The 25,326-nt window shown below is 37.2% G+C and overlaps 5 protein-coding genes across 6 annotated transcripts in view; 3 read left to right on the top strand and 2 right to left on the bottom strand.

The window, feature by feature from the left end:
* Positions 1 to 1,360, bottom strand: part of LOC116006946 (aspartic proteinase-like protein 2) — a 6,419-nt gene extending 5,059 nt beyond the window's left edge. For both annotated transcript variants that reach the window (XM_031247479.1, XM_031247480.1), the window contains exons 1-2: positions 796 to 1,360; positions 77 to 206 (exon numbers count right to left, since the gene is read on the bottom strand). In XM_031247479.1, the coding sequence (XP_031103339.1) occupies positions 77 to 206; positions 796 to 1,061 (396 nt within the window). In that variant the 5' untranslated portion in view covers positions 1,062 to 1,360. The remainder of the gene's footprint in view (positions 1 to 76; positions 207 to 795) is intronic.
* Positions 1,361 to 4,047: 2,687 nt separating this feature from the next.
* LOC116007277 (DEAD-box ATP-dependent RNA helicase 38) lies at positions 4,048 to 7,049 on the top strand. Its single transcript, XM_031247911.1, has 8 exons — positions 4,048 to 4,338; positions 4,449 to 4,742; positions 4,945 to 5,172; positions 5,554 to 5,619; positions 5,905 to 6,321; positions 6,406 to 6,517; positions 6,645 to 6,730; positions 6,821 to 7,049. Exons 1-8 carry the CDS (start codon positions 4,111 to 4,113, stop codon positions 6,881 to 6,883), a joined length of 1,494 nt encoding a protein of 497 aa, XP_031103771.1. The 5' UTR covers positions 4,048 to 4,110; the 3' UTR covers positions 6,884 to 7,049.
* A 3,946-nt stretch (positions 7,050 to 10,995) lies between these two features.
* LOC116006236 (dnaJ homolog subfamily C member 28-like) lies at positions 10,996 to 13,025 on the top strand. Its single transcript, XM_031246535.1, has 3 exons — positions 10,996 to 11,251; positions 11,561 to 11,882; positions 12,520 to 13,025. The coding sequence occupies exons 1-3, from the start codon at positions 11,022 to 11,024 to the stop codon at positions 12,631 to 12,633; spliced, it is 666 nt and encodes a 221-aa protein (XP_031102395.1). The 5' UTR covers positions 10,996 to 11,021; the 3' UTR covers positions 12,634 to 13,025.
* Positions 13,026 to 16,751: 3,726 nt separating this feature from the next.
* On the top strand, positions 16,752 to 19,077 carry LOC116007175. The gene is made up of 4 exons (XM_031247782.1): positions 16,752 to 16,876; positions 16,990 to 17,175; positions 17,450 to 17,668; positions 18,509 to 19,077. The coding sequence occupies exons 1-4, from the start codon at positions 16,874 to 16,876 to the stop codon at positions 18,731 to 18,733; spliced, it is 633 nt and encodes a 210-aa protein (XP_031103642.1). The 5' UTR covers positions 16,752 to 16,873; the 3' UTR covers positions 18,734 to 19,077.
* A 1,352-nt stretch (positions 19,078 to 20,429) lies between these two features.
* On the bottom strand, positions 20,430 to 21,656 carry LOC116007502 (RING-H2 finger protein ATL51-like). The gene has a single exon (XM_031248206.1). It carries the CDS (start codon positions 21,539 to 21,541, stop codon positions 20,702 to 20,704), a length of 840 nt encoding a protein of 279 aa, XP_031104066.1. The 5' UTR covers positions 21,542 to 21,656; the 3' UTR covers positions 20,430 to 20,701.
* Positions 21,657 to 25,326: the final 3,670 nt, after the last annotated feature.

Raw genomic sequence — 25,326 nt, 5'->3', positions numbered from 1 at the left:
GGGGGGGGGGGGGGGGGGGGGGGGGGGGGGGGGGAGAGAGAGAGAGAGAGAGGAAAGGAGTATAGTTTTTTTTTACCCCAAGACCACTAGTCCTAGGACAGTTATTGCAGGAACTGCAAGTAACCCATAGGATATCACTTCCAGTATCGATCTGCACATTGAATTCTCTTGGTGGAGACCCCAATTTTATCCTTGTGAAATAAAGCCTACAAGCATACACCAAAAACATCAACACACTGCTGAGTAGGAAGAGTGCTTGCAAATTTAGATCAATAACTTTGGTATATCAAGTTAGCAACACAAATAGAATAAACCCATTCATAAAGCATTAAGGCAATGAATCTCACTAAAAGAGAGATTGCAACAAAACAAATGGTTAACAGATAAACATCATAACAACATGCTTTGCTGAATCAGTGTAAAATAAGACATGTGAATCTTGAACTCCGTATCGTTATTCATGATTATTTACTCAACATCTATAGCTGAATCATGAAGTCTAGACCTTCTAATCAAAACAATTTTTCTCGCTACAGTAGCTCACTAAACTAAAAACCATAAATTTCCCTCAATTCACAACACATCAAATGACTAAAAAATCATGGAACTGGAATTTATGGAAAGAACTGCTACAGATCATCAAAAAGAGGCAAACATTCCCAAATTCACCTTATTACTACCCATGAATTCAGCTAGAGCCTAGAGCAAACCAAAGTAACATCAAATGAAGTTTAAAAAAATAATAATAAAAGGAAGCATCATTTACACTTGTCTACAAGTATTTAATGAAATTACCCTACTAAATACGGGTCCGACGAACCGATAACCGGAAAATTAGCGATGCCACCTGCGAAATTCTGCAAGAGCCGGGCGTGCCTTAATCGGTCCCGAGCCCTAAGCTCCTCTAATTCCACCTTCTGGTTCGCCGGAAATGCCCTTTCTAAAGTCATTACACTCCTCGGAAATGTCCCGGAGACACCATTCGCAGCTGTAATTAGTGTGGCGGCCGCCGCCATCACCACCAGCATCATCAAGGGCTCCGGGACAGCCATCACTGCCATCCAAATCACCCAACAACTCCTTACCTACGTCCTCTCTGTATATAACTAACGTATCTCTAAAAATACACGGATTTGAGCAAAAGAATTTTAAGAATTAACGCAAAAATGAAGATAGTCGTGAATAAAGAAGATCTGGCGATTATAATTCAGTCGCAGCAGTAATAGTATTAGTATGTATATAGAGAGAGCAAGAGAACTACGGAATTGAGATGCATATAACGGCATGAACACGAAGATATGTACGCAAATAGACAGGAATGAGGCGAGAGAAAGGATGCGGATAGACGCTAATGCAAAGCTGATTAAGGTGTGACTATAAAATTACTAGTAACCTTTTTCAAATATACGGAGTAACTTTTTTTAATATAACCAAATTATATAAAATGAGAAGATAATTACTTGGACCAGCTCCTGTGCCTCCAGAACGAATAGAGATTAATCGAGTGGACTCAAATTATTAAATGGACAGAAAAAAAATCCAGAACACCTCGTGGGTTTACTAAAAAAAAAATCATTTCCGTTAACTTGTCGCTTTGCTGGTAATATTTTATCTGTATAATTGAGAGTATTACACATTAATGAAATTTATCTGAAAGTTGAAAACTAGACTTTGTCGAATTATACATCTATTATCTTCCATCTGTATAATATAATCAAGATAGCAAATACAATATGTCTTCCGAGGCTTTAGAATAACTCTAACAAGATACGAACTTCAACATTACTTTCTGACTTAATCATTTGAATAGCCATTAGCAAATCACTTTTCAGTTTGAATCACCAAACGCTCAGTAAATATTATGATTCCAATTGAATAAATTAACATAATTTATTTCTAAATGACCGACTTATGAAAATTAATAAACCACTTCAACATAAAGCTAAATTTTAAATTTTATAACTATCAAATAAAATATCCAACCAACTTGATTCATGTTGTACCCTTTTCTTATATAACCGATAACTGCAGATAAATGGGTGCAATTCACCTAAAAAGGAACGGCGACTAAAAGGAGTGGGGAATGGGGCCATGGTTTGGTTGGACAATGGTCCATGGGGGTAGGATACAGTGCAGGCAGTACAGTAATTTATTGTCGGATCAATTTTTATTACTTTGAGGTGCCTTTTTATTGTCCATTTATTATTACTCCGTTTTTTTTTAATAGTATTGAGGTTGCCTTAATATGAACACTTTGAAGCGTTTAATGTAATCAAATCAAACAAACATGGTTCAAAGTAGTCTCCCTCCAAACAGCGACAACCTTTATGGCTTTACATAGGCTAATACAATTGTTTATTCAATACAACTTTTAATAATAATAATAATAATAATAATAATAATAATAATAATAATATCAATTACTATAGTAATAAAAGATCAATTTTATTTAAATTGTATCATTTTTTGAGTTTTTAAACTTATAACAATTTGGTTTTAAATTATTCAAACTAATTATTAACTTTGAAATTTTGCATTACTGTTTATTTAAATTATTTAAATTATTAGTTCTAAAATTAGTTTTAATTAAATCTTATTTATTTAGTTGACAGGGCATACTATATTAGCATTTTTACGCCCGCTCATTTAGTGATCTCATCCAGATGACCCACATTAACAGTACTACACACATGTAGACATGCATACAATGCAAGATAAATAGATTAAATGACATACTCTGTATATCTTAATTTGTCAATAAATCCAAAATAAGTCGATAAATTATATTTTGTTAGCAGATGCTATTAACGTATTTAATGACATACTTGTAAATAAGTTAAGAAATACTCCGTATCTCGTAATTTATCGTATTCACTCATCTTCAAAATATAATTGATGATCGCACACAAAACACTAAAATAAAGTCACCAAATATTAATGGCTCCTATCCATCACATGATGCCATTAACTTCCCTTTTTCTTGTGTCATCCCACTATATATGTTTTTTGTCCACGAAAAACATGCAGCATTGAAGTGCTTGTTTTGAGGTATATATGTGTATCTCAAGTTTGGTAGGTTTGAACTTGCGGATTCTTATTAGTTGTCAAAGCTAATTTTTTTTAGTACTAGTGTACTACTAATTCATCATGAATGATTTGCAAGTCAATATTTAACTTTTAAAACTACTATTAAGTTTAATCAAATGGAGTTCGAAAATAACTTTAAAAATACGTTAAATTATCATATTTTAATAATATTGGGTGATACTTTACATTCATAATACAATGACCAAGACAAATGGTAATTATCATCTGAGATTGTGAAAGTGAACTAACTCTAAAAACATGTCTTTAATTAGTTTAGATTATTGATGATTGCAACTTGTCAGGATGGATATATATAAATATCATATATCAAATCATAAAGTTATAGATAAACACACACAACATTGCTTTCAACTTTAGAACATCTTTGAATTGTTTTGTTAATTCATAAATCATAAATGGATGGGACGATGGGCCAAATAAAGTGGTTTCTTGTCCCATAATTCTGCACAAGTAGAATGTAAGAGATTCGTGATCAACACCCCACAATAATAATTAATTAAGAACACACACCACCTTAATTATGACTTCATGTTACGTACAACTCAATTGTTCTTTGTTTTGGGTGATTAATTGAGAAGCCCCACAAATCCACAATATGATATATCTTGGGTAAAATTTACTCATGTGTAATATAAATAAACCACATTAAAAAATCATAAACTCGACTAAAAAAATGTTATCAAAGATTAAAATTATGACGTTCTAGTACAATAATTATGCTCTACTTATTAGACCATCATTTCTGAACTAAGCCTTCGAATAGTTGAATGCTTTGTTTGGACTAAGCCCAAACAAATTTACCTTGAACAAGAGTCGCCATTCTTTGTTTGGGCTCAGGTATTGGATTAGGCTTGGGCTTATACTAAATGGGCCAGTCAATAAATTTTCAATATTCTCTCTCTTGAGGTCTACCTTGAACAAGAGTCGCCATTCTTAGCTTACATCATAAGCTACTGATCTCTCTAGAGGAGACTATAGGAAGACCGAAGATCTCGAGTTCCAATGGCCGACGACAGTACTTCCGTCGCCGCCTCGGCGATGGAGGAGGAGATGAAACCTCAGCTGAGTAAGAGTTGGGCCGACGTAGCAGACGAGACGGAGGAAGCGGAGGCATCATCCACCTCCGATGTGAAACTCAACTCCGAACTTAAAATGGACTCTCTAGCCATGGATGAGTCCAAAAGTGTATACAAAACCCTCTCTGACCCCGACGACGCCAGTATCGAAGCTGTACGCACTTTTCCCCTCTTTCTCTACTAGTGTTTGTGCTTAATTGCTAGTAATTGTTTGCGGTTCTGAGCTCAAGGCTAGGATTTAATTAGTTGTTGTTTGCACATTAGGTTACATCTGGGGATACTTTGTATAAATCTGCCAAAAGGTTCGAGGACTTGAACTTGACTCCGGAGTTGCTGAAGGGATTATATGTAGAGATGAAGTTTGAGAGGCCGAGTAAAATTCAGGAAATCAGTCTGCCTATGATACTCACTCCGCCGAATAAGAATCTGATTGCTCAGGCTCACAATGGATCCGGTAAGACGACGTGCTTTGTGCTTGGAATGTTGAGCCGAGTTGATCCGAAGCTCGCTGCCCCTCAGGCTCTCTGTATTTGTCCCACTAGAGAACTCGCCATTCAGGTGGGTCATGTGTGACTGTTTGCAAGCCTTGTTGACTTGTCATGGACTAATGTTTATATATCACTGTTTAGTAGATTATTTTCAGCTAATAATTGAAATGAAAATTAGCTCAATAATGCTCGGATCTATATTACTATACAGATTACAATATAAGAAGTTAGCAAGTGATTTAGACTTTGATTCAGTTAATGGATACTTGCAGAATATGGAAGTTCTGTTGAAGATGGGGAAGTATACTGGTATAACATCAGAATTGGCAATACCAGCAGATGCTGCCAACTATATTCCAATAAATAAACGACCTCCTGTTACAGCTCAAGTTATAATTGGTACCCCTGGAACCATAAATAAGTGGGTCATAGCAAAGAAGCTGGGCACAAGTTGTATGAAGATTCTTGTGTTTGATGAGGCAGACCACATGTTAGCAGAGGTAAATGTATTTTCTGTGAGAAACATCCGCAGACAGTGCTTTTTAGTTTATACTTTGTACTCAAGTTATATGCCGGCAAAAGTTTTGGTGAAGTTGTTCATTTGACCATTGCATTGTAGAAGGGTAAGAGACCCCAGATGGCCAGATGTCTGAGGAGCCAATTTCTTGATTTAGTAAATTGAATTACCAGAATTACCAACCAAAATGATAAAAGCTGGCAATGCCTGGCATGCATGAATTACTTCTGCTCTGGTGATTAAATTGATTTAGCTAGAGTTCAAATTGAATTCTTGTTGAGGATTTCAATGTGTTGTATGTGTTCACCAATGATTGGTTTTCAAAACAATGGCAACTAACATCTTGATATCTCCAACAATGCAGAGTGGCTTTCAGGATGACTCCATAAAAATAATGAAGGCTATTGTCAGAGGCAAAGCTGATTGCCAGGTTAGTGATCAGATTATTCTAACATGAAGTTTAATTTCTAATGTGTTAAGAATCAAGTAGTTCTTTTTGTTTAGATACCCTATAGTTATTTCCAAGTGTGTGTTTCAAAAAAAAAAAAAAAAAGAAAGCTACTTTATAGGTATAATATTTTACAGGTAAAAGAGCTGTTCAGCTGCATAAACTTTTTTATCAACATATAATTCTATGTGATATTGTCCCTCTATGGAACTCTCGCTATTAATATGGCTTACACGATAACATTATATTATGGTCACATAATACCAGGTGCTCCTGTTTTCTGCAACCTTCAATGAAACTGTCAAGGGTTTTGTGACGAAAATTGTTAAAGACCTCTTTGTAAAAGATTACAATCAGCTCTTTGTAAAGAAGGAAGAACTTTCACTGGAGTCTGTGAAGCAGTATAAGGTGCAATGCCCTGATGAACTTTCAAAAGTCATGGTGATTAAGGACAAAATACTTGAATTGGCACAAAAAGTAGGGCAGACAATTATCTTTGTTCGTACCAGAAACAGTGCTCATATGTTGCATAAATCTCTTGTTGACTATGGCTATGAGGTAACAACAATTCAAGGTGCTTTGAAGCAAGAAGACAGAGATAAAATTATCAAGGAGTTCAAGGAAGGTCTTACACAAGTTCTTATATCAACGGATCTTCTTGCTCGGGGATTTGACCAATCACAGGTATGTATAACCTTCTTTCTCAGTACTCTTATCCCTATCATTTGATGCCATCACAAACCTAACCAGTTTAAATTGGTTTTTTAGGTCAATTTGGTTGTGAATTATGATCTTCCGGTGCAATATGGCCATTGGTCAGATCCAGATTATGAGGTATACTTGCATCGGATTGGCAGAGCAGGACGTTTTGGCCGCAAAGGTAATCTCTATTTTGATTGTTTAAAGATAATATGATAATTGAACTGCTTAAGTATTAGTTTTATTACCCAAGGCTTAGTTTATTATGTACCAAAAAAATGTTGACACCTCTCTTTGTCATAACACAGGTGCTGTGTTCAACCTGCTTTGCAACGATACAGACACCATGCTGATGTCGAAAATTGAGAACCACTTCAATAGTCCCGTGGCCGAGGTACATTTTGTTACCTCGGATAGTTGTAATGTTTTCTACGGTGGATAATTTTCAAGTTATATCTTATTATGCCTTTTATATTGATTGCAGGTGACATCTTGGCAAAGTGATACAGAATTTGAGGCTGCTTTGAAGACTGCGGGGCTACTCTAAGTTAACACGTCTCTGGCAGGAATTTTCTCAATGATCATTGTATTTGGTGTTCTATGATGAGAGTGTATTACTTTATAGATGAGAATGTGTTATATTGCCCTATTTTTGTGTGGTATAGACCTTATTTACATATTGAAATTTCGTGCACTTTATTCAGTTTTTGGCATTTGACGTCTTTATTGCTTCAAATGTTTTTGGTAAAAAAAAAAATCCTTGGTGACCAATGTACAAGCCTATAAGGTCTAAGAAATTATCAATAAATGCATTATACGTAATAACGAGTAACATCTTGCAACTTGGTTAAATAGTTAACTTGATAATTATAAGATTTCTAATTTGATTTTTTGTGAGTTGATCTTTATTTAGTTGGTTATTATGTTTTTTTTTTTTTTTTGGTTGAGTGAGTAGACTTTAACTATATGAAGTATCTTTAAGTTCGTACTATACTCAGATTAATTCTCATTCGTAATTAATTTTTCTATACAAGGAGTTTGAACTCCCAACCTCTTTTTAAAGGACAAGAATTCAATAATTTACTGTCATTCATGCCAATCAAAAGCTAAAGTTGGGATGCGGAAGCATCGGTTTGGCATAATAAGGATACGATGGCAGACAAGCTTAAAGTATGGAATAAAACAGTTTTTGGTAATATTCACTATAAGAAGGATAGGCTGCTGAGACGTTTGGAAGGTATTCAGAAACGCTTGTGTCAGACACGGCATGCGGGGCTGGTTACGCTGGAACGGAAGCTTCGGAAAGAATTAGAAGATGTTCTTCATCAGGAGGAAATCTTCTGGTTCCAAAGAGCTAGAGAGGAGTGGATTGAGTCAGGCGACCGCAATACCAAGTTCTACCACGCCGCAACGAGGAGCAAAAAGGCTAAGCAAGGGGGTTACAATTTCTTGGACAAAGAGGGTAATCCCATGACGGACGCCCACCAAATCCAAGCTGCTATTCAGGAATATTTTACTGGCATTTTCACTAAGGACGTAGAAGCGGATGTCACTCAGGTTCCCCATGGTCTGTTTCCGTCTCTTGGTGAGGATGAATGGGAGTCGTTCAATGCGACTTTTTCGGTAGATGAAATCAGAACAGCCCTTTTCGATATGGGACCGCTTAAAGCCCCAGGCCCGGACGGTTTTCATGCCATGTTTTATCAGAAAGCTTGGTCAGTGGTTGGGGTATCGGTGTTCAGGCAAGCTGACATGTTCCTACAGACAGGGGTGATGGAAGAGGGTATGAACAATACATGGATTGTCCTCATCCCAAAGAATAGCTGCCCCACCAATCCTAGTCAATACCGTCCGATTAGTCTCTGTAATGTTATTTACAAAATCATTACAAAAGCCATGACTAACCGGTTAAAGCCCACTCTGAGAAAATTAATTGGACAGGAGCAAAGTAGTTTTGTGTCAGGTCGGCAAATCACGGATAATATTTTGCTATACCAAGAAGTCATGCATTCCATGCGAAATAGACAAGGTCACAAAGGTTTTATGGTTCTTAAAATCGACCTCGAGAAAGCCTACGATAGGCTCAACTGGGACTTCATCCGAGATACCCTCAAAGATGTTGGAATGTCACCTGTGTGGGTGCGTAATATCATGGCCTGCGTGGAGTCCCCCAGAATGAATGTGTTATGGAACGGTAATCATCTTGACCAGATCACGCCTACCAGGGGGATACGGCAGGGAGACTCTATATCACCTTACCTTTTTGTCTTGTGTATGGAAAGATTGAGTCATACCATTAAGAAGGAAGTGAACAAAGGCAGTTGGAAAGGCATTCGCCTTTCAAGGTATGGTCCTCTCCTTACCCATCTTTTTTTCGCTGATGATCTTGTTTTGTTTGCTGAAGCTTCGCAGGATCAGATAACCACTATCTCCGAATGCCTAGAAAGATTTAGCCAGGCCTCGGGGCAAAAAGTAAGTTTGAGTAAATCTCAAATTTTCTTTTCTAAAAATGTGGAGGAAGAGAATGCTCAACGGATAGGAGCCATGGCGGGTATACCCATGACTACTAATCTTGGTAAATACTTGGGAGTCCCAACTTTTCACGGAAGAGTTACAAACAATCTTTTTGGCCCGATGCTAGATAGGATGGATGACAGATTAAATGGTTGGAAGACAAAATTCTTAACTCTAGCGGGGAGACAAGTTCTAGCTCAATCGGTACTCCAAACAATCCCGTACTATGGAATGCAGACGATTCTAATGCCGGCTGGAGTATGGGAGGAGATTGACCGGAGAATCCGCAGGTTTATATGGGGTGGGTCCCAGGAAACAAGGAAGTGCCACTTGGTTAGCTAGGGAACGGTTACAAAACCAAAGCATCTTGGAGGACTAGGAATTAGAGCGGCAAAGGACATGAACATGGCGTTTATGGCAAAGTTGGGATGGCAAATCGCGACCAATAAAGAAAGTCTATGGGTCAAAGCCTTCATGAGTAAATATGGTCAAGGAAGGACGGGCATTGAGGTGATACGTGCAAAGCCAAACTGCTCGAATGCGTGGAGAGGTATTGTTGCGGCTTTACCCATAGTCTGGAAAGGAATTCGCCACCACGTTAGGAACGGAACAAGCACACAGTTCTGGAGCGATGCGTGGATCCTAGATGAACCCCTTTCTATTACTGTCCCTGATCATGCATCAGATAGTCAGGGGCAAGGGCGGGTGTCCGACTACTGGGAGCAAGATAGGGGCTGGAAGTGGGAGTGTTTGGTGCAACTCCCTGATCAAGTCAAGACACGCCTGCAGAATTTCAAGCTACAAGAGGGGGAGGACGACGACGAGCGGTACTAGAGCCGGGAAGCGTCAGGTAAGTTCTCTATTACGTCTGCCCACGCGCTAAGTCATGATTTCTTGGATGACATGCAGGAAGGCGTATGGAGGAAGTTGTGGAAACTAAAGGTGCCTAGCAAGCTCAAGACGTTCCTATGGACTGCTACTCACGATCGGATTATGGGAAATGGGGAATGTAAACGACGCGGTCTTGCTGTGGACGATAGCTGCGACTGTTGTTCTGGAACTCGGGAATCCACCCATCACATTCTACGACACTGCACAGCAGCCAAGCAGGTGTGGGAGGCGTTCACATCCACTGAACAACGAAGCAGATGGAGGCAGTCTAGCGTTCAGCAATGGATCACGGTTAATATAACCCATGGGAAAGACGAGATAGATGGCGTAGACTGGCTTACACGGTTTGCTATCATTGTATGGTGGTTGTGGAAATGGAGGTGTGACAGAGTGTTCAACGAACGCGAGAGTGATATCCAACACAAGATCAACCGGATCAGAGAAGCTGAAGAGGAAATTACTCGGGTCTTCTCTCGTCACGATAGCAATATGAACAGGGCGGCAAGATTCAGGACTATGCGTCTAAGGTGGGATGCTTCTGCGGATCATCAGGTCACGCTCAATGTCGACGGGAGCGTGAAACCAAGCATCAATAGAGCCGGCATAGGGGGGGGGGTCATGCGTAATAGAGACGGTGAATGGATGGCGGGTTTTCTTCGTGGTACCACATGTAAGGACCCTGCTTGGGTAGAAGCGGAAGCCATGGAGGAAGGCCTTAGGTGGGCGTGGCAGAGTGGTGTTCGCGACATGGAGGTGCAGTCGGACGCAAGGAACGTGATTCAATGGATTCGGGAGGGTTCGCCGGGGCATGGACCGGTCAGAGACTATATTATTAGGATTAAAGGATGGATCGACAAGGAGTGGAGAATCTCGTTCAAAGCGATATATCGAGAGCAGAATAAGGTGGCCGATCGTCTAGCGGTTGGAGGAGCTATGTATCGCGAGGAGGTTGTGACTTTTGCTGACTGCCCGAGGTTGAGCGAGGATGCGTTCTTCGATGATTTGGCGCATGTTTCTTGCGTGAGAAGAGTGGTGGAGTCTGACTAGACGTCACTCCCCAGGGGTCCCCCCTCCTTTACGATTTAAAAAAACTTATTTGTAATTTTTGAAGGGTTGGAGTGTAATTTTTTACACCCAATTAAAAAAAAAAGTTTTGTTTTCCAATTAAGACTGGCGGTCCACAACTAGCCACGCAAGTCGGTCATGGCAACCAGTAATATCCATGAATGTCTTAGGCCCAACCGCCACAAGCCCAAGTTCGGTATTCCCAGCTCGACGCCATGGCAGCGCGATTGACGAGAGCAATAGCGGCCTTCGAAACTTCCGGCCACGGCCTCTCAAGACCCAGATTAGCATCTTCTTCATCTTATCCTTCGGAATCGGATTCCGCTGAGACGGCGTCGTCGCAGAAGTCGACTAAGAAGCTGACGGATCGTCTCTCCGCTGTAGTCGACGCCGTTAACGACCGTAAACTTCCTCCTGAATTCCGTGGCCGGCGTAACGCCGTTAGGTAAACTCCGCTCCATCCATTTCCAAAACTTTATCTTCTAAATTAACTTCATGATTGTAATATTCATGTGATTAAGAGCCATTATCGGTCCTGTTTCTTCAAAATTAACGTTTTGCCGGTTGCGATTGATCCTAAATCCTAGCTATTAGTATTTAATCTAGCTGAATTATGGTGATATTGTCTGAGGGAATCTTATCATCTTACATATCTGATTTTGATATTGTCAAGGTTTACTGGTAGCTACCAGAAGTGTTGCCATTTTGTAAATGTGATATTGAATTATTGTCTGGTGATGATTGTGGGCTGCAGGTCAGAGACTGACATTATAAATGTTGTTGAGCAACGAATATGGCATTCAATGGAGCAGGGACAATTTGAGAATTTGCCAGGGAAAGGAAAGCCGTTGGACCTCAGCAGCAATCCCCATGCTGAGGACACCTTATACCGGATTCTCTCGCGGAATAAGTGTGCTCCAGAATGGGTTGAATTGAACAAAGAGATAAGGGATAAAGTTGCAGTGTGGAGATCAAGCCTGAAGAAAGCATGGGGATACAGAAGTAGTGGTAATGATGCTAAATGGGTCGAGTATTCAGAGGCTTTGAAGTTGCAGATGCGTGACATAAATGACAAGGTAAGAGACCTTTCACATTGGAGTCTGCTTTGCCAGTTTGCTGTTCTGGCTGCGATCCTGCAACTTTGCATTAAAACATGTAAACAAACCTTTTTGCATTTATCATTAGCTGCAGAAAGTGGATACAGCTCTGAAGATTTAGGTATTGTTTCATATGGCCAATACCTTGTTGGTTCTAGTTTTGCATCATATGGGGTGATGGGAAGAAAGGTATTGGGCATATGAAATGATACTTGAATCTTCAGAGCTGTATCCACTTTCTACAGCTAATAAGAAATGCATAAAGGTCAGTTTACACGTCTAAATGCAAAGTTGCAGCCAGGACCACACTTTTTTGCCCATACATTCCCTACATTAATATGAAAGTACAACTATAGAAGTAATGTTTCATACACCTTTCTTCGCATATGATACTCTACATAAAGCGGGATGTTGAGCATTGGTTCCCACCTTTAAAAATAATGATGATGCGTGCGTTTACCTTACATTTATTTTCCAGTTGCGAACTGAATTTGATATCAACCATCTGGAGGTCAGATTGTGTAACATGATGAATACTTGTAATGCTGCCTTTTATTGATATGAGGTTGAATATGTGCTTCTTGGTTAATTGAACTGGAGTGGAATTTTTCTGCAGGTTTTCCGGTACAATTTAATCGTTCCATTTGGCCGTCAAATGTTTGGATTGAAGTGGGAGAAAGAACTTGATAGCTTGAAAGAGGAAGGTCTAGAAAGCCAAGACATTTCGTGATATATACTTGCTTTCGTTTTTATTGCTTGGTTGGTTTCTCCTTTTCTCCTAATATTTTGTCTTTGCTGGCTTGCTCATTTAGTATTCTTGGAAGGAAGGAGGAAATATTCAGTTATAGGTAGACTGTCATTTTCCCCTTTTTAGCATTTAGCATATAGCATATATATATATATATATATATACACACACACACACACATATCTCTACTACGGTGAGATAACTTCTGGGTTGCACCTTAGAGTTTGACTCTTACTCATAAAAGACCTTGCCTAGACTTAATTTCTTCCTTTAGATTTGGCGGAAAGCCGGAAACAGATTAGCTGTATGATACTGTAAAAGGTTGTAGCACTTGGAATACAATAAGGATATATGGAAGGAAAGATTTAGTGATATGAATATGCAATCTGATTTTTGGTAAAGAAGTTTCCATTCATGAAAAGGGAGAAAGAGAGTTGCCATGTGATGCTCCACATGTAGTGGAGTTGGAGATCACATTTCTGGATTACAGATCATAAGCTAACATGATCCATTAAGACATGAATAAATATAGTTAGTGCACTAATACTTTTTAGGCTCACGGATACGTATTAACATTGAAAGGTGCACGTGCATTTGGATGTTTGCCAGCCTTGCTCGACTTCTTTTTACAACATTATTAAGGTACCCTAACCACTTTTCAAGCAAATGGAGTGCTTGTCAAGTCTTCATAATCAATTATGCAGCCATGTATTATACAGAGTATAAGGTAATGAAGAAAGTACATTTAATATTCAACCCTAGTTGTGCCCATAGGGTTTAGAAGTAATACTCCAATTTTGTAATAGTTGCATTAACAATCTGTTTACTGACTCAGCATTTGTTAATTAAAAGTTTAAACTATTATTAGGATGTAGAGTTGATATTTTGTGGGAGCAACTCCCAACCGATTTGGTTGGGCAGTTGATTGGGTAACTTTAAGATTCTAAGTTCAGCTTTCTGTGAGGGCTGCCTAATGCACTTCTTGGTTTGAGCTGGTTAGTTATGAATAACTTGGGCTAGGGACCATGAATATAGGTTACATTTTTAATATACTAAAAGTATATTATTTGTAATACAATGTACATTATTTAATAATATGTAAAATAATATTCTTTCAATAACACAAATAATATACTTTTAGTATATTAAAAATGTAATTTTTATTTATGGTCCACACAGCAGTGTGTACCATAGTTTATAGAACAATGATTGGTTTAGGGGTGACAAGACCAGTCAGTTGATATTTTGTATGTTACCATTGAATAAGGAGTACTCTAAATTGGTTTCTTTAATGCCTATTACCGTTCTCAACTGGTTTTGGTACGTATACGGTAATAAAGTATACTCCGTATCCCCCTAGGTTACGGCATGGTTGGCATATTTTTCACGTCAAGCGGTTGGTACTTGGTAGTAGTCTGGTACTTCCACTCGTTGGTCTTACTATATTTAGAAAAAATATATATTAGTTAAACCAAATTTAGTTTAAGCATCTTCAACCATTTCATAAGATGATAAATGAGATGTTAATGTAATTGGAAGGTTGAGTCAAATTTTCGGTCTAAGGGATTAGTCTTTCATTTCAAAAGGTCAAATCCCCAACTCCAATGGCTCGACTCGACAGAGTATTTGAAAGGATGAAAAGCATGGTAACTTAGTTGTACATAGAGGGCTGGATCTTTGCTTACTGCATCCAATGAGTCTCCCTCACTTTGAGAGGTTGTTCCCACATGAAATTGGATTTATGGCCCTTCTTCGCAAACTTCATTCCTGTGACCAACTGAGCTGTTCATGTGGGGTTTAGGGGATTAGTCTAACATATGTAGTAGAGGTATTGAATGTTATAATTAACGCGAAGTTAATTTTTTTTCTTAATTGCGATTATGAATAATATGATTACTGGATATGAGAACGCCCCGATTAGGGGTGTAAAAGAAGGGTCATGACATAATCAGCGGACGTCAATGAACCCAAAAACCTGCAAAAATGAACTTTCTGTTTCACCCCTTGTATCACGGGGGCGTTTATGCTTTTGAGAATGATTTACTCAGAAAAGAAAAGAAAAAGAAAAACCCAAAAAAGTTTTAATCTTGCCTTTCTTGGATCTCTCACATTCTCCCCATGTTTCTTCTGCATATTTGGTAGTAAAAGTAGTGGTCGTTTAAGGATACAGTGTACCTTGTCAGAAATCCTTCTGACTTCAATAATAACAATCCCTCTAAATCACGCCATTATTCTTCATTTTTTATGTATTTTATTTTGCTATCCAATTGCTTACATTTTAATTAATTAAAATGGATAAACTAATGAATTATTGGAGTGTATATATAATATATATAATCCACTCAATTATCATGCCTCAAAAGCCGTTGATAACAACTTTACTTGAGGTAGCAAAACATTATTATAGTTCTAAAGCTACTTTTGATCATTGGAGCGGAATTGCCGTTTAAAAAGAAACCATTTTAATTCTTCATGAGTTTTCCACGAAACTTATTTAAGGATATGATATCTGTTGATTGATAAATTTATGTACAAATTGTTAAAATTTAATCCGTATAGGATTCGTGATCTTATTCTAAGTATAATATAATACAAGTATTACTTAATTACTCTCTAGGCCAGTCTCAACTCTATGCTTAGTGACTAATTGTCAATAAAGGGGCATAATGGGGATATATATGTTAGTGATTGTAGCCATTCTCTGAAGGCGTATACTACGTAAATGTACATATGTGATAACTCACAAACCACGCGGGAGAGGTAAATTGCACTAGAAAGACATTGTGTGATAGACTCAACTAAGAGGGTGTTAGCAAGAATCGTGTTTCACCTATTAGATTGTTTAAAATATATGGAGTATATATATAGTCATACCATTATCTAATCTAATATACTAATTAACAACTTTTAATTTAAATCATGTTGGGATTAAAAATGCATCTTCTGACATGATACACTATCTAAACTATCTATTTATTTATATTTTCAAAGAAAATTTTAATGATTGGAGTTTAATATGTATCTTCTAACATGACATGCCGCCTATTTATATTAAAAAAATTGTATTTCTTGGGTCATAAAATATACGTGGTGCATGGTATTAAATATTAATGTTAATTAACACTAAAAAATTAAAAGAAAAAAAAAGAAAGACACATAGTAAAACGTTTGTTGAAGTAGCTGAGTTCAACACAAGATCAGATGATTGATTGTTCTCTCATCATTAACTTTCCAAGTTGTTTATATTAAACAAATGATGAACAACTAAGCGCTTTTCTAATTTTTCCAGTAATCAAATTGACTTTCTATGCTTTTCAAGTGTAATGACGCTCCTCACCAACATTGATGGACTCGGTCATGCTAGACCGAATCTTCGTGCGTGTTACAACTGGACTTACCTTAAGATGTCAAGCCCATTGGGCTTATCGTACCCCAATTACCCCGTCAATATGTTTAAAAATATATGAAATTGAAGTAAGCACAATTTTTTATTTTGACATTTTATAAAAATAGAAATTATTATAAATTTGTTTGTTTGAGACTTAAGAGACAAGCTTATAACATTAAATATAAATAAATAACCTTAAAATCAAAGACTACCACGTAATTTTTCTTAGGATAGTTTCTACTTTCTAAATTCTAATAAGGCAGAAAAATCATGATTAATTGCACAAGGAGATTGTAAGGAGGGCATAATCGCAATAAATAGGAAAAGAAAGGGCAGTTGGGGAAATTCAAGAAATCATCGTTTCATTCGTCACTAGCAACAAGAAACCATGTAGCGGGTCCCATACGGCAGCTATTAATTCGCGGACACGTATGAAAAGATACACAAACGCGAATAAAACGGTGCCGTTCTCTTACATACATAAGCTTATACGTAGCCAAGCGGCCGACCTTTGGCCTACACACAGACGCAAAGAAGATCCAAAGTAGCGTAAGAGCCAACCTCCCATACCCCCTCACCCCCCACCCCCCAACCATCCAATCCAACGGCCGTCAATCTTCCTCAGCCACCACGTCCAATCTCAGCCGTCCATTTTCAGCATTAGTTTAATGCTTATTTGTTTTTGTTGTTAAATTCTAAGTTGCTGGTTGTTTAGGTTAGGCCTCCCCCCCCCCCCCCTAAAAACACCCTCTTTTTCTCTCTTCAATCCTCCCCTTCTTCTTCTTCTTCATCATCATAATCTCCCCCCTTCCTCTTTAGCTCAATTTCATTGTAATGGTAATGCCCATTATTAAAAATCTAATCTTTTTATCATTATCTTTTCTGGGTATTTATTTTCTTGAACTCACTGGCATTGTGTTGTGTGTTTTTTAATTTGTGGATCGGCGCAGGCCACAATGCTGGTCCCACCGTGGCTGGAGCCGCTGCTAAACACGGCGTTCTTCGCCGTCTGCCGCACCCACGGCGACGGCGCCCGGAGCGAATGCAACATGTTCTGCCTGGATTGCGGCGGCGCAGCCGCCGCTTTCTGCTTCTACTGCCGCTCTTCCCGCCACAAGGATCATCAAGTCATTCAGGTTAATTATAATCTACTCTAATCTAATCTATTCTATTCTAATCCACTGTTAATGCAGTGTAAAAGGCTGTCATTATATATTTAAAAAATATATAATGCCTTAGCTTATCACTTTTCTTTCTTTGGAAGTATTCTTTGCATTGTGTCAAAAAAAACGAAAGGGGTAGTTGTGATGTTATATCCATCCATCCTATCCCACCACCTAATGCTGATTTTCTCATCTTTTAATTTGTTATACTGATGGATTTAATTAACTCGGGTGACCCGAATCATAGATAAGGAGGTCGTCGTACCATGATGTTGTGAGGGTTTCTGAGATTCAGAGGGTGCTGGACATCACCGGAGTTCAAACGTATGTCATAAACAGTGCACGAGTTTTGTTCCTCAACGAGCGGCCACAACCTAAGAGCAGCGGCAAAGCTGTTTCTCACATCTGCGAGATCTGCAGCAGAAGCCTTTTGGACCCTTTCCAGTTTTGTTCATTGGGTTGTAAGGTTAGTTAGTACTCCCTGCATTCAATTCAATTCCCCATAAGATTGTGATTTCTCGAAATTCTTTATTTTTCTTCGTAGTTACAGTCATTCATTAACACAATTCAATATCGAGATGGGCTTGTTCGTCTCATCTCGATTTCTGCATTCAATTTTTCACTTTCTCCATTATTACAGTTATTCCGTGTAACACAATTCAATATCGAGATTGACTGTCACATTATGTATATAAGTAAATGTGTGTATATATGTGTCATTATAATGATGACCCACATTCATATTCATATACGTATATACTCACACATTTTCAGGCCATCATTGATGGGAGCTCCCCACCTATATTCATACATCATAATCATGTAATATGGTCATAAAGTTATCATGCATTTGGCATTATACACACGTGTGTAGGCATGGCCACCGGGTCCGACCCGGCCGGGTAGGATTAAGCCGACCCGGTCGAAGTTTAGGTACGCACCAGAAATGTGACAGCCCATGCCTGTTTGAGTGGTTCAATGTAATTATGATCATATATTTTTCTATGCCATTAATGCCATCCTTTTCAACAATAACCGATTGCTATAATTATCTTCTTTTTCTTCTTATTTGGACAAGTAATGTGCACCACCCTCATTGTCACATGTTAGTTATTTTTTGTCAAAAAATATTTTCAAGATTCGAGTTTTAGGGTTAACTTTTATGACGGGGCATGGTGTTGAATTATAGTTAGAAAATAGTATGATGGTTGAGAGTAATGGCTCGATCCGAACTTGGTGTTATTTGCTTATGTTTTTTTTTTTTTATAGGCGAGGGGTTAAATATTTTGTTGCCGATATTTTTTAGCTTGTAGGAATAAAGAGGAATGGGAATGCAAGCTTTGTCTTGGATGCGAAGAATGAGTTTGGAATGGAAAGAGGAGAAGGGATATCATCAAGAAGGGCATCAAAGGAGGAAGATGAATTGCGTGAAGCCTCACAACATGACATTTACCCGGCCACGCCTCCGCCCCCGCCTACCAATGGAAGGAGAAGAAAAGGCATTCCCCGAAGGGCGCCCTTTTTATCCTGAGTGTTGTTGGATGTGTTGTCGGTTCGGTTTTAGACCGATCAACTCTGTATTTATAAAAGAAATTCAAATTCTTTAAATTAAATTAAATTTTATAGAAAGAATTGAGGAATATATACAACTCATTTATACTTGTTTGTTTCACACTTTCACATATAAACCCATCTTTGGGGCAACAAATGTTGGCCACTTGGGGGGAGGTGGGGTTGTAAGAACAAAGAATAGTTTGGGTTCATATGAAGTTTCCCATTGGAGATGGTGGGGCCTTTTGGACAAAAAACCAAACCATATACAATATTCTCTTGGTGTAAAGTCCAATAATGCAAAATTGTAATCAAAGTTTCCAAGTCTTTGTAGAGTCCGTTTTCTAGTTTTTTTTTTATTTACATGGACCCCCCACCCTTGCACATGGCCCTTTTACATAAAGAATAGATTCAATCTTGGTAAATATGCTTCTTCATTTATTTTTGTATAGTACACTTGTATCCCCATTCCAAAAAATAAGATTAATTCAGCTAAATTTTAGTCAGGTCCTATTTAAAAGCAACTCTGATTTCTTAGGAGTTTTATTTTTGGTAGCGTGTTTATAGATTTTTTTAAGAGGACACAAAGATAGATATAGTAAGGTTCATATAACCTTCATAGTTATTTCGCCCTAAATGTATAATTTATTCATTTAACTTACCAATTATTTGTCAGATTCACCCAACTATAATAATCGTGTGTTCGGCTTTAATATAGTTCGATTGGGTAATTTTACAATGCTCTTTTCATCAAGTTGAGCTAGGAGTATTTTGTCATTTTTTGAAGTTATATTTTACACAAACATAGTGGTGGTATGATTTGTCACATAGCGCAGAAATTGTCGTCGTCCTTGAATTGGTAAATTCTTTCACATTTGACAGTGATGGGTTATTAGGAAGTCATGAGAAAAACCAACAAAAAGATATTTTCGACTTTCAAAGTCTTTGGAAATTTGGAAGAATAGACCAAATTATAGACTTATAGTGGCAATACTTTGACTTTTCCAAGTCTTCTCAATACAAGTGGGGCCACCATTTTTGTCACTAATGTTACTAACACTCCAACAAGAATAATCAAACTTAATTTCAATTAATCCCTTTTGAAAAATAAATTTTTGAAACGCGTTGTATCTAGCTACTCAATTAAACTTGTAACGATAATTTTTCAAAAAAAAAAAAAAAACTTGTAACGATAATTTTTTTTTCTTTGATATTAATAAATTTTAGAGAAAATTTTACAATATCGGTTGTGTCAGATAGTATATTAAAAGTTGTTATAATAAGAGACATTATTCATTTTGCATTTGATGGAATAAAAGGAATGTGTTCTGATGGGCGTTGGCATACACCCAGTCGGACAAGGTAGGTGAGGATGGGCAGAGTCGACGGGCAGGCCGAGCATGAGGGACAAAGACACGAGTGTAGGCAATTAGGCGGACAGGGACATGAGAGAAGGCAGTCGGGCAGGCAGATCGCCAAATCAGCCAATCAGAGGGAAGGATGCTTGATGAAGACAAGCATGAGGGCGGATGGTCAAGGGATCCAACCAAACTATCGAACGGGGCCTATAGGTAGTCCGTAAGGCGGCCGAGGAGGGGAGCCACACTAAATGTATGAAAAATTAGGTTTACCTATATTAGGCCCCTTATCTTATGTATAAACAGGCAAAGAGCACCTTGAAAAAGTGTTAAGCTTTTTCACACATACTATACCCAGAGCAATAAAATACTTTTTTCTCAATCTTTTATTCAATTTTCTTGGTAGTGTTGACCCGCCGTTTGACTACTCTGGTGATTAATAAAACCAACATGTTCCATTTTCTCAAATTATATCAAATGTGTAATATTTCATACCCGTTTTAGTACTCCGTATTTGACACTGTTTTATTTAACATAAAAGCTAGCTAATATCATAAATTAAGATTGCAAATTTTCTATAAAAAAAAATTTCAGTAGGGAAGAATTTGCGTTGGTCTCCCAATGCGTAATCGTGACGACAAAGACACGACCAACTTCGACGGAACAATGTCGAATTGCCGTATGGATATGCTCCTCGTTAGCCTTTCCTTTGAAGAAGACGATGAACAGTGCCGTCTCCGATCATCATCTTCCGTTTCCATTTGCATGTCAACAATAACGAAAGATTGGTCCATAGATAACGACCGTTTCAACCCCGTTATCAATCTCTTTGGCGACGCGCGGCGCTCCATCGGCAGTACAAGCGACGCGCAGTGACGAAGCAGCCCACAAGACTGCATTTGCGACGACGACAAAGAAGACGAAACGGCGTGATCGTGATCGTCACTGTTTTCGTCGCTATTATTTTCGTCACCTTCCGGCGGAGAATTTACACTTTCGTCGCGAAAAACCACCGGAGAGCGGCAAACGGGACAGTTGGAATGCGCGACGAACCACCGGTCTATACACGGCACGTGAAACGCATGCCGACAATCCGGCAACAACCGCACTGTCTCCCCGTCCTCCATTTCCCCAAGGCAAACCACGCACTCCCTCTGATCGTCCCGAAAATCGTCACGTTTTCGGGCTAACAAGAACGGCATGACCGGGACAGTTTCAAGCAATTTCGGGTCCAATCCCACGCCCAAATGGACCTCGCCGGAATCCCCGTTTACCCGACCCCCATGTCGCCGGCGCCGGTAGTACTTGACTACCAAGAAATGGTATATAAATATGGCTACGCAGGTGGAGACTATGCCGGCTATGGATACCAGCATGGGAGCAAAGAAATTGTTTGTCGTGAACATGGGTGGAGCTGATATGTTGTCCATGATTGATCGTATGTTTGATTTCTCGTACGAGAAGCAGTTTTAAGGAGAAGTTTTGTCCTAAAGTGGGAGTGTGGACCGTGTTCTTTAGTGGAGAAAAAAACCCATTTGCTTTGCAGTTTATATGGTCACCAAAACTAGAAGCATTTGTCTCGTGTAGACAAGTTTTCTATATTCTTACATTAAATAACTACCACATATGAGTACACTTGTCCCTTTTCGACACGTACTCTTGGCTCAATTTATAATGTTTAATTTAAATTTTTAGGCGGTAAGTCTATCAAAGTTGATCAGACAATTAACTTAGTAATCATAAGATTTCAAATTTGACTTTTTTTAGAAACAATTTGTTGGCCTTTTCAGTTTGAACCGATCAGTCAGGTGTAACCTATGCTGGCTAGGGGCGTAAGGTGAGTTTCACCTAGAGTGAATCTTTGGTTAATGACTGTAGACTTTTTCGTAAATAAAGATGTTAGTAACGTAATTATAAGGTTAGAGATCAAATTTTGGTATTAAAAAATAAATAGTTATTAAGATAAGATGATATTGATGTAATTTGATTAGGTAGGGGGTTGTTGTGTAAGGTTGTGTTAAATAGATGGGGAGACAGGTGTCCGGACACGACGGAAAAGGTAGCGGCGGAGGGATCAACTGTGGTGTTATTTGCGACAAGTGGACGGTTTAGTAGGGAGTAGAGAGAATTGGTGAGCGCCGTAAATGGGGGCATGGGAAGTTAGTTATGCTGATGTCTGCTCCCGCAGGTCGTATAGACAGACAGACCATTTAGATTATATGTATCTGTGAATGTAGTTACATATTCTATAACAGTTTACGTGTCTGTAAATAAATTGAAGGTATATAATATTTTAAGTGTTAACTAAGTACATATAAAATGATAACTACAGACACAAACCGTTAACTATAACTATAGAGCATGTTAACTGCACACACATAATATATTGATAACATATTATGTATTTACAATTAACATATTTTACACATGTTAGTTTATCTGTTTGTCGTTAACATGTTATATTGCAAGTACAGAATATATTAAATACATAATTATTGAATCAGGGTCCATAATACAAGATGGACCCGGTTCATAGTATAATAATTGAACTATGGAAGAGTTCTTGTGTGCTTAAGTAAACTTGGGGCCCGAAATACAATAGGCTAACTATATATACTTGAGGCCCGAAACACGTACTAAAGCTAACCACACTTGAGGCCCAATCCACTGTAAAGTGATTGGAACTAGAAACAAGTATGGAGCCATGGTGGTGGTGTATACAGCTTATTATTTTTATGTAATTGAGTTACTGAATTTAAGACATATGTAATTAAATTATTAAACAAAAAAGATGTGTAATTCATATATTTTTTAAATTTGTTTCAGTGCAATTTGAATTGAAAACATATCAATTATTCATTCAAACTAGCATGATAGAAGGAAGAAAACTTTTAATATATACTCCGTACCATATATATAAGCAATGTAATTGAATTCTATTGGAAAAAATTATAAACATATCTCAATTGTATATATACTTTCTTTGTTTGATGGTTTAATTACACACATTTTAAGTTCAACGATTAAATTATACAAAAAGTAATAAATTCAATGATCTATATTTGACACTTTTTCTTAAATTTAATGGTTGCACAGACCCACACATATATATATATTGTACATATTGTTGAGCATGGCAACCTCGTTAAGTTGGTGTTTAGTTGACATTTTGACATATTTAATGCTCTTTTCTTAAATTTTATATTTATATAAAAAGCTCTATATATAGAGAAGTTAAAATATTGATTTTTTTAATCGTGATATAAATACCAAATGCTGTATAAAAAAATTAATAATCCCCACATATAATGATTTGTAAGAAATTTTATTTATTTATTTATTTATTTTGCTTAACAACTCGTGCTACCTTTCATAGATTTACGTTAAACATCCTTGTGCATGAACATACTTTTAATTAGTAATTTTATATTCTCAATCAACCTTTTTTGTATTGTATATTATTATATTATTTCGAATAAATTCATTTCTCTTGATTTTTTATTGCATATAAAATTGAAAACCTAAAGTCCAATAATACATATAGAGCCACTTTTTGGATTTTTTTACTTTTATTTATTGCCTCATTTATTATATATGTACATTTATTTTACTTTTTTAAATTACAAAAATCATGTACTAATGCAGTTAGTTATCAAAAAGGGTATAATACCCCTACCATGTAATATTAACAAAAGTAATACTATACATCTATTTTCTACTCAATTTCTTACTCATAGTTTATGTGTCATATTCTGATTCATCTAGAAAAATTCACGAGTCACAATTTTTCTTATTTTCCTCCTATTCTATAAATCAAATTATGATACACCGCAGAAATTTTACTTCATGGAAATACATGCATCATTTTCTTATTCCCAAAGTCAACATTATCTAAGATGACGTAAGAAGCATTATAATATTGGGTACACTGACGTGGATATCATACATGCAATGAACTGAGACCAAAGGACAAGACCCATGACACGAGAGCACTGTTTTTTCCCGGTTGTTTCGCCAGCTTGGCACCACCATAACCACACGTCAACATGTATCCCCACTTTGTTCTCAAAAAACAATAATTATAATCATCCCTTATTACTTTTACTTTATTCAATAAAGAAAAGAAAATAAATAATAATAAAATGTCATATTTTTCCAAATCAATCAAAATAGACAACGTTATTAGTCTGAATATGGTATAGCCTATAGGCTTAAATATGCCTCTTAAAATTAGGGTATGCTCAGAATACACCTCGTAGTATATCTCAAAAATAGGCAACATTAGCGGTATGATATTTTATGTTTACAAAGGAAAATAAATTATTATTGGTTAAACATGAGGGAAAGCAATTGAGCATATACAATCAATTAAATTAATATACTATATATTAAAATAGTGAGTAGATTTGGAGAAGTTATCTGCTTCTAAAATTGATGAAGACTTGGTAGATGACTCATGAATATTTTTTTCTTCTTAGTTTTAGGTACGTAAGAGTAGAAGTCAACCGCCGTAATGAATGAATAAGATAGACTTTGTCTTGGTTGGGAATGGAGGCTAAAATGCTAAATCTTTAATTGGTAATAAAGACTTATGTCACATTTTCAAATTATTTCCATCCAAGTTGATGTAAAAAAAAAATAAAAAAGACCCTTTTCACGAACTAATTAAAATTCATTACAAAATGAACTATTATTTATATTTTTGAAAATATATATTCTACCTTGCTATACGATTTATATTTATTGATAAGATTGGACATAAAAAAAAAATGTAAAAACACCTAACAAAAAACTATATGGCGGCTATGAGTAAGGTAGTTTAGAACCTTATAAACACCCATAAATTAAAGAAATGTAAAAACACCTAACACATTTTTTTTATTAGTGTTAGTAGTGTAAATGTGAATGATATAGCTAGCCCTAACATGTAATCATAGCCTGGGTTCAAGCTTTGTATGGTAATAAAAAACAATTAGAAAAAGAATGAGGCTTTGAGTTGGTCCGAGCTCTCAAAGCTAATAGTGAAATTCATGTTGTCACCACGATTCATTTTGATACATATAAGCACACAATTTGTTGAACGTGCGTAATTAATTTTGATGTCATTCTAACCATTGGACATTCTTGAAAGTATATGACTGAACTATTAGTTCAAATGCCTATCTCATTATGCCTGAGATATTGCCTTATCAATAACCTTGTTGAGCTTCTAGAT

The sequence above is a fragment of the Ipomoea triloba genome, chromosome 15 (assembly GCF_003576645.1).
Source record: "Ipomoea triloba cultivar NCNSP0323 chromosome 15, ASM357664v1".
Taxonomy (NCBI): domain Eukaryota; kingdom Viridiplantae; phylum Streptophyta; class Magnoliopsida; order Solanales; family Convolvulaceae; genus Ipomoea; species Ipomoea triloba.
The sequence above is the reverse complement of the archived record's forward strand: the minus strand, read 5'-3'. Positions and strand labels throughout refer to the sequence as shown.

Excerpts from the sequence above, each read along its gene's own strand:
- LOC116007277 (XM_031247911.1), top strand. The coding sequence starts at position 4,111 with ATGGCCGACGACAGTACTTCCGTCGCCGCCTCGGCGATGGAGGAGGAG. Across the intron at positions 5,173-5,553 it reads CAGACCACATGTTAGCAGAG|AGTGGCTTTCAGGATGACTC; the intron begins GTAAATGTATTT and ends CCAACAATGCAG. Across the intron at positions 6,322-6,405 it reads GGGGATTTGACCAATCACAG|GTCAATTTGGTTGTGAATTA; the intron begins GTATGTATAACC and ends TTGGTTTTTTAG.
- LOC116006236 (XM_031246535.1), top strand. The coding sequence starts at position 11,022 with ATGGCAGCGCGATTGACGAGAGCAATAGCGGCCTTCGAAACTTCCGGC. Across the intron at positions 11,252-11,560 it reads GGCCGGCGTAACGCCGTTAG|GTCAGAGACTGACATTATAA; the intron begins GTAAACTCCGCT and ends TGTGGGCTGCAG. Across the intron at positions 11,883-12,519 it reads TGCGTGACATAAATGACAAG|GTTTTCCGGTACAATTTAAT; the intron begins GTAAGAGACCTT and ends ATTTTTCTGCAG.
- LOC116007175 (XM_031247782.1), top strand. Across the intron at positions 17,176-17,449 it reads AGGATCATCAAGTCATTCAG|ATAAGGAGGTCGTCGTACCA; the intron begins GTTAATTATAAT and ends CCCGAATCATAG. Across the intron at positions 17,669-18,508 it reads TTTGTTCATTGGGTTGTAAG|CTTGTAGGAATAAAGAGGAA; the intron begins GTTAGTTAGTAC and ends GATATTTTTTAG.
- LOC116007502 (XM_031248206.1), bottom strand. The coding sequence starts at position 21,541 with ATGGACAACATATCAGCTCCACCCATGTTCACGACAAACAATTTCTTT.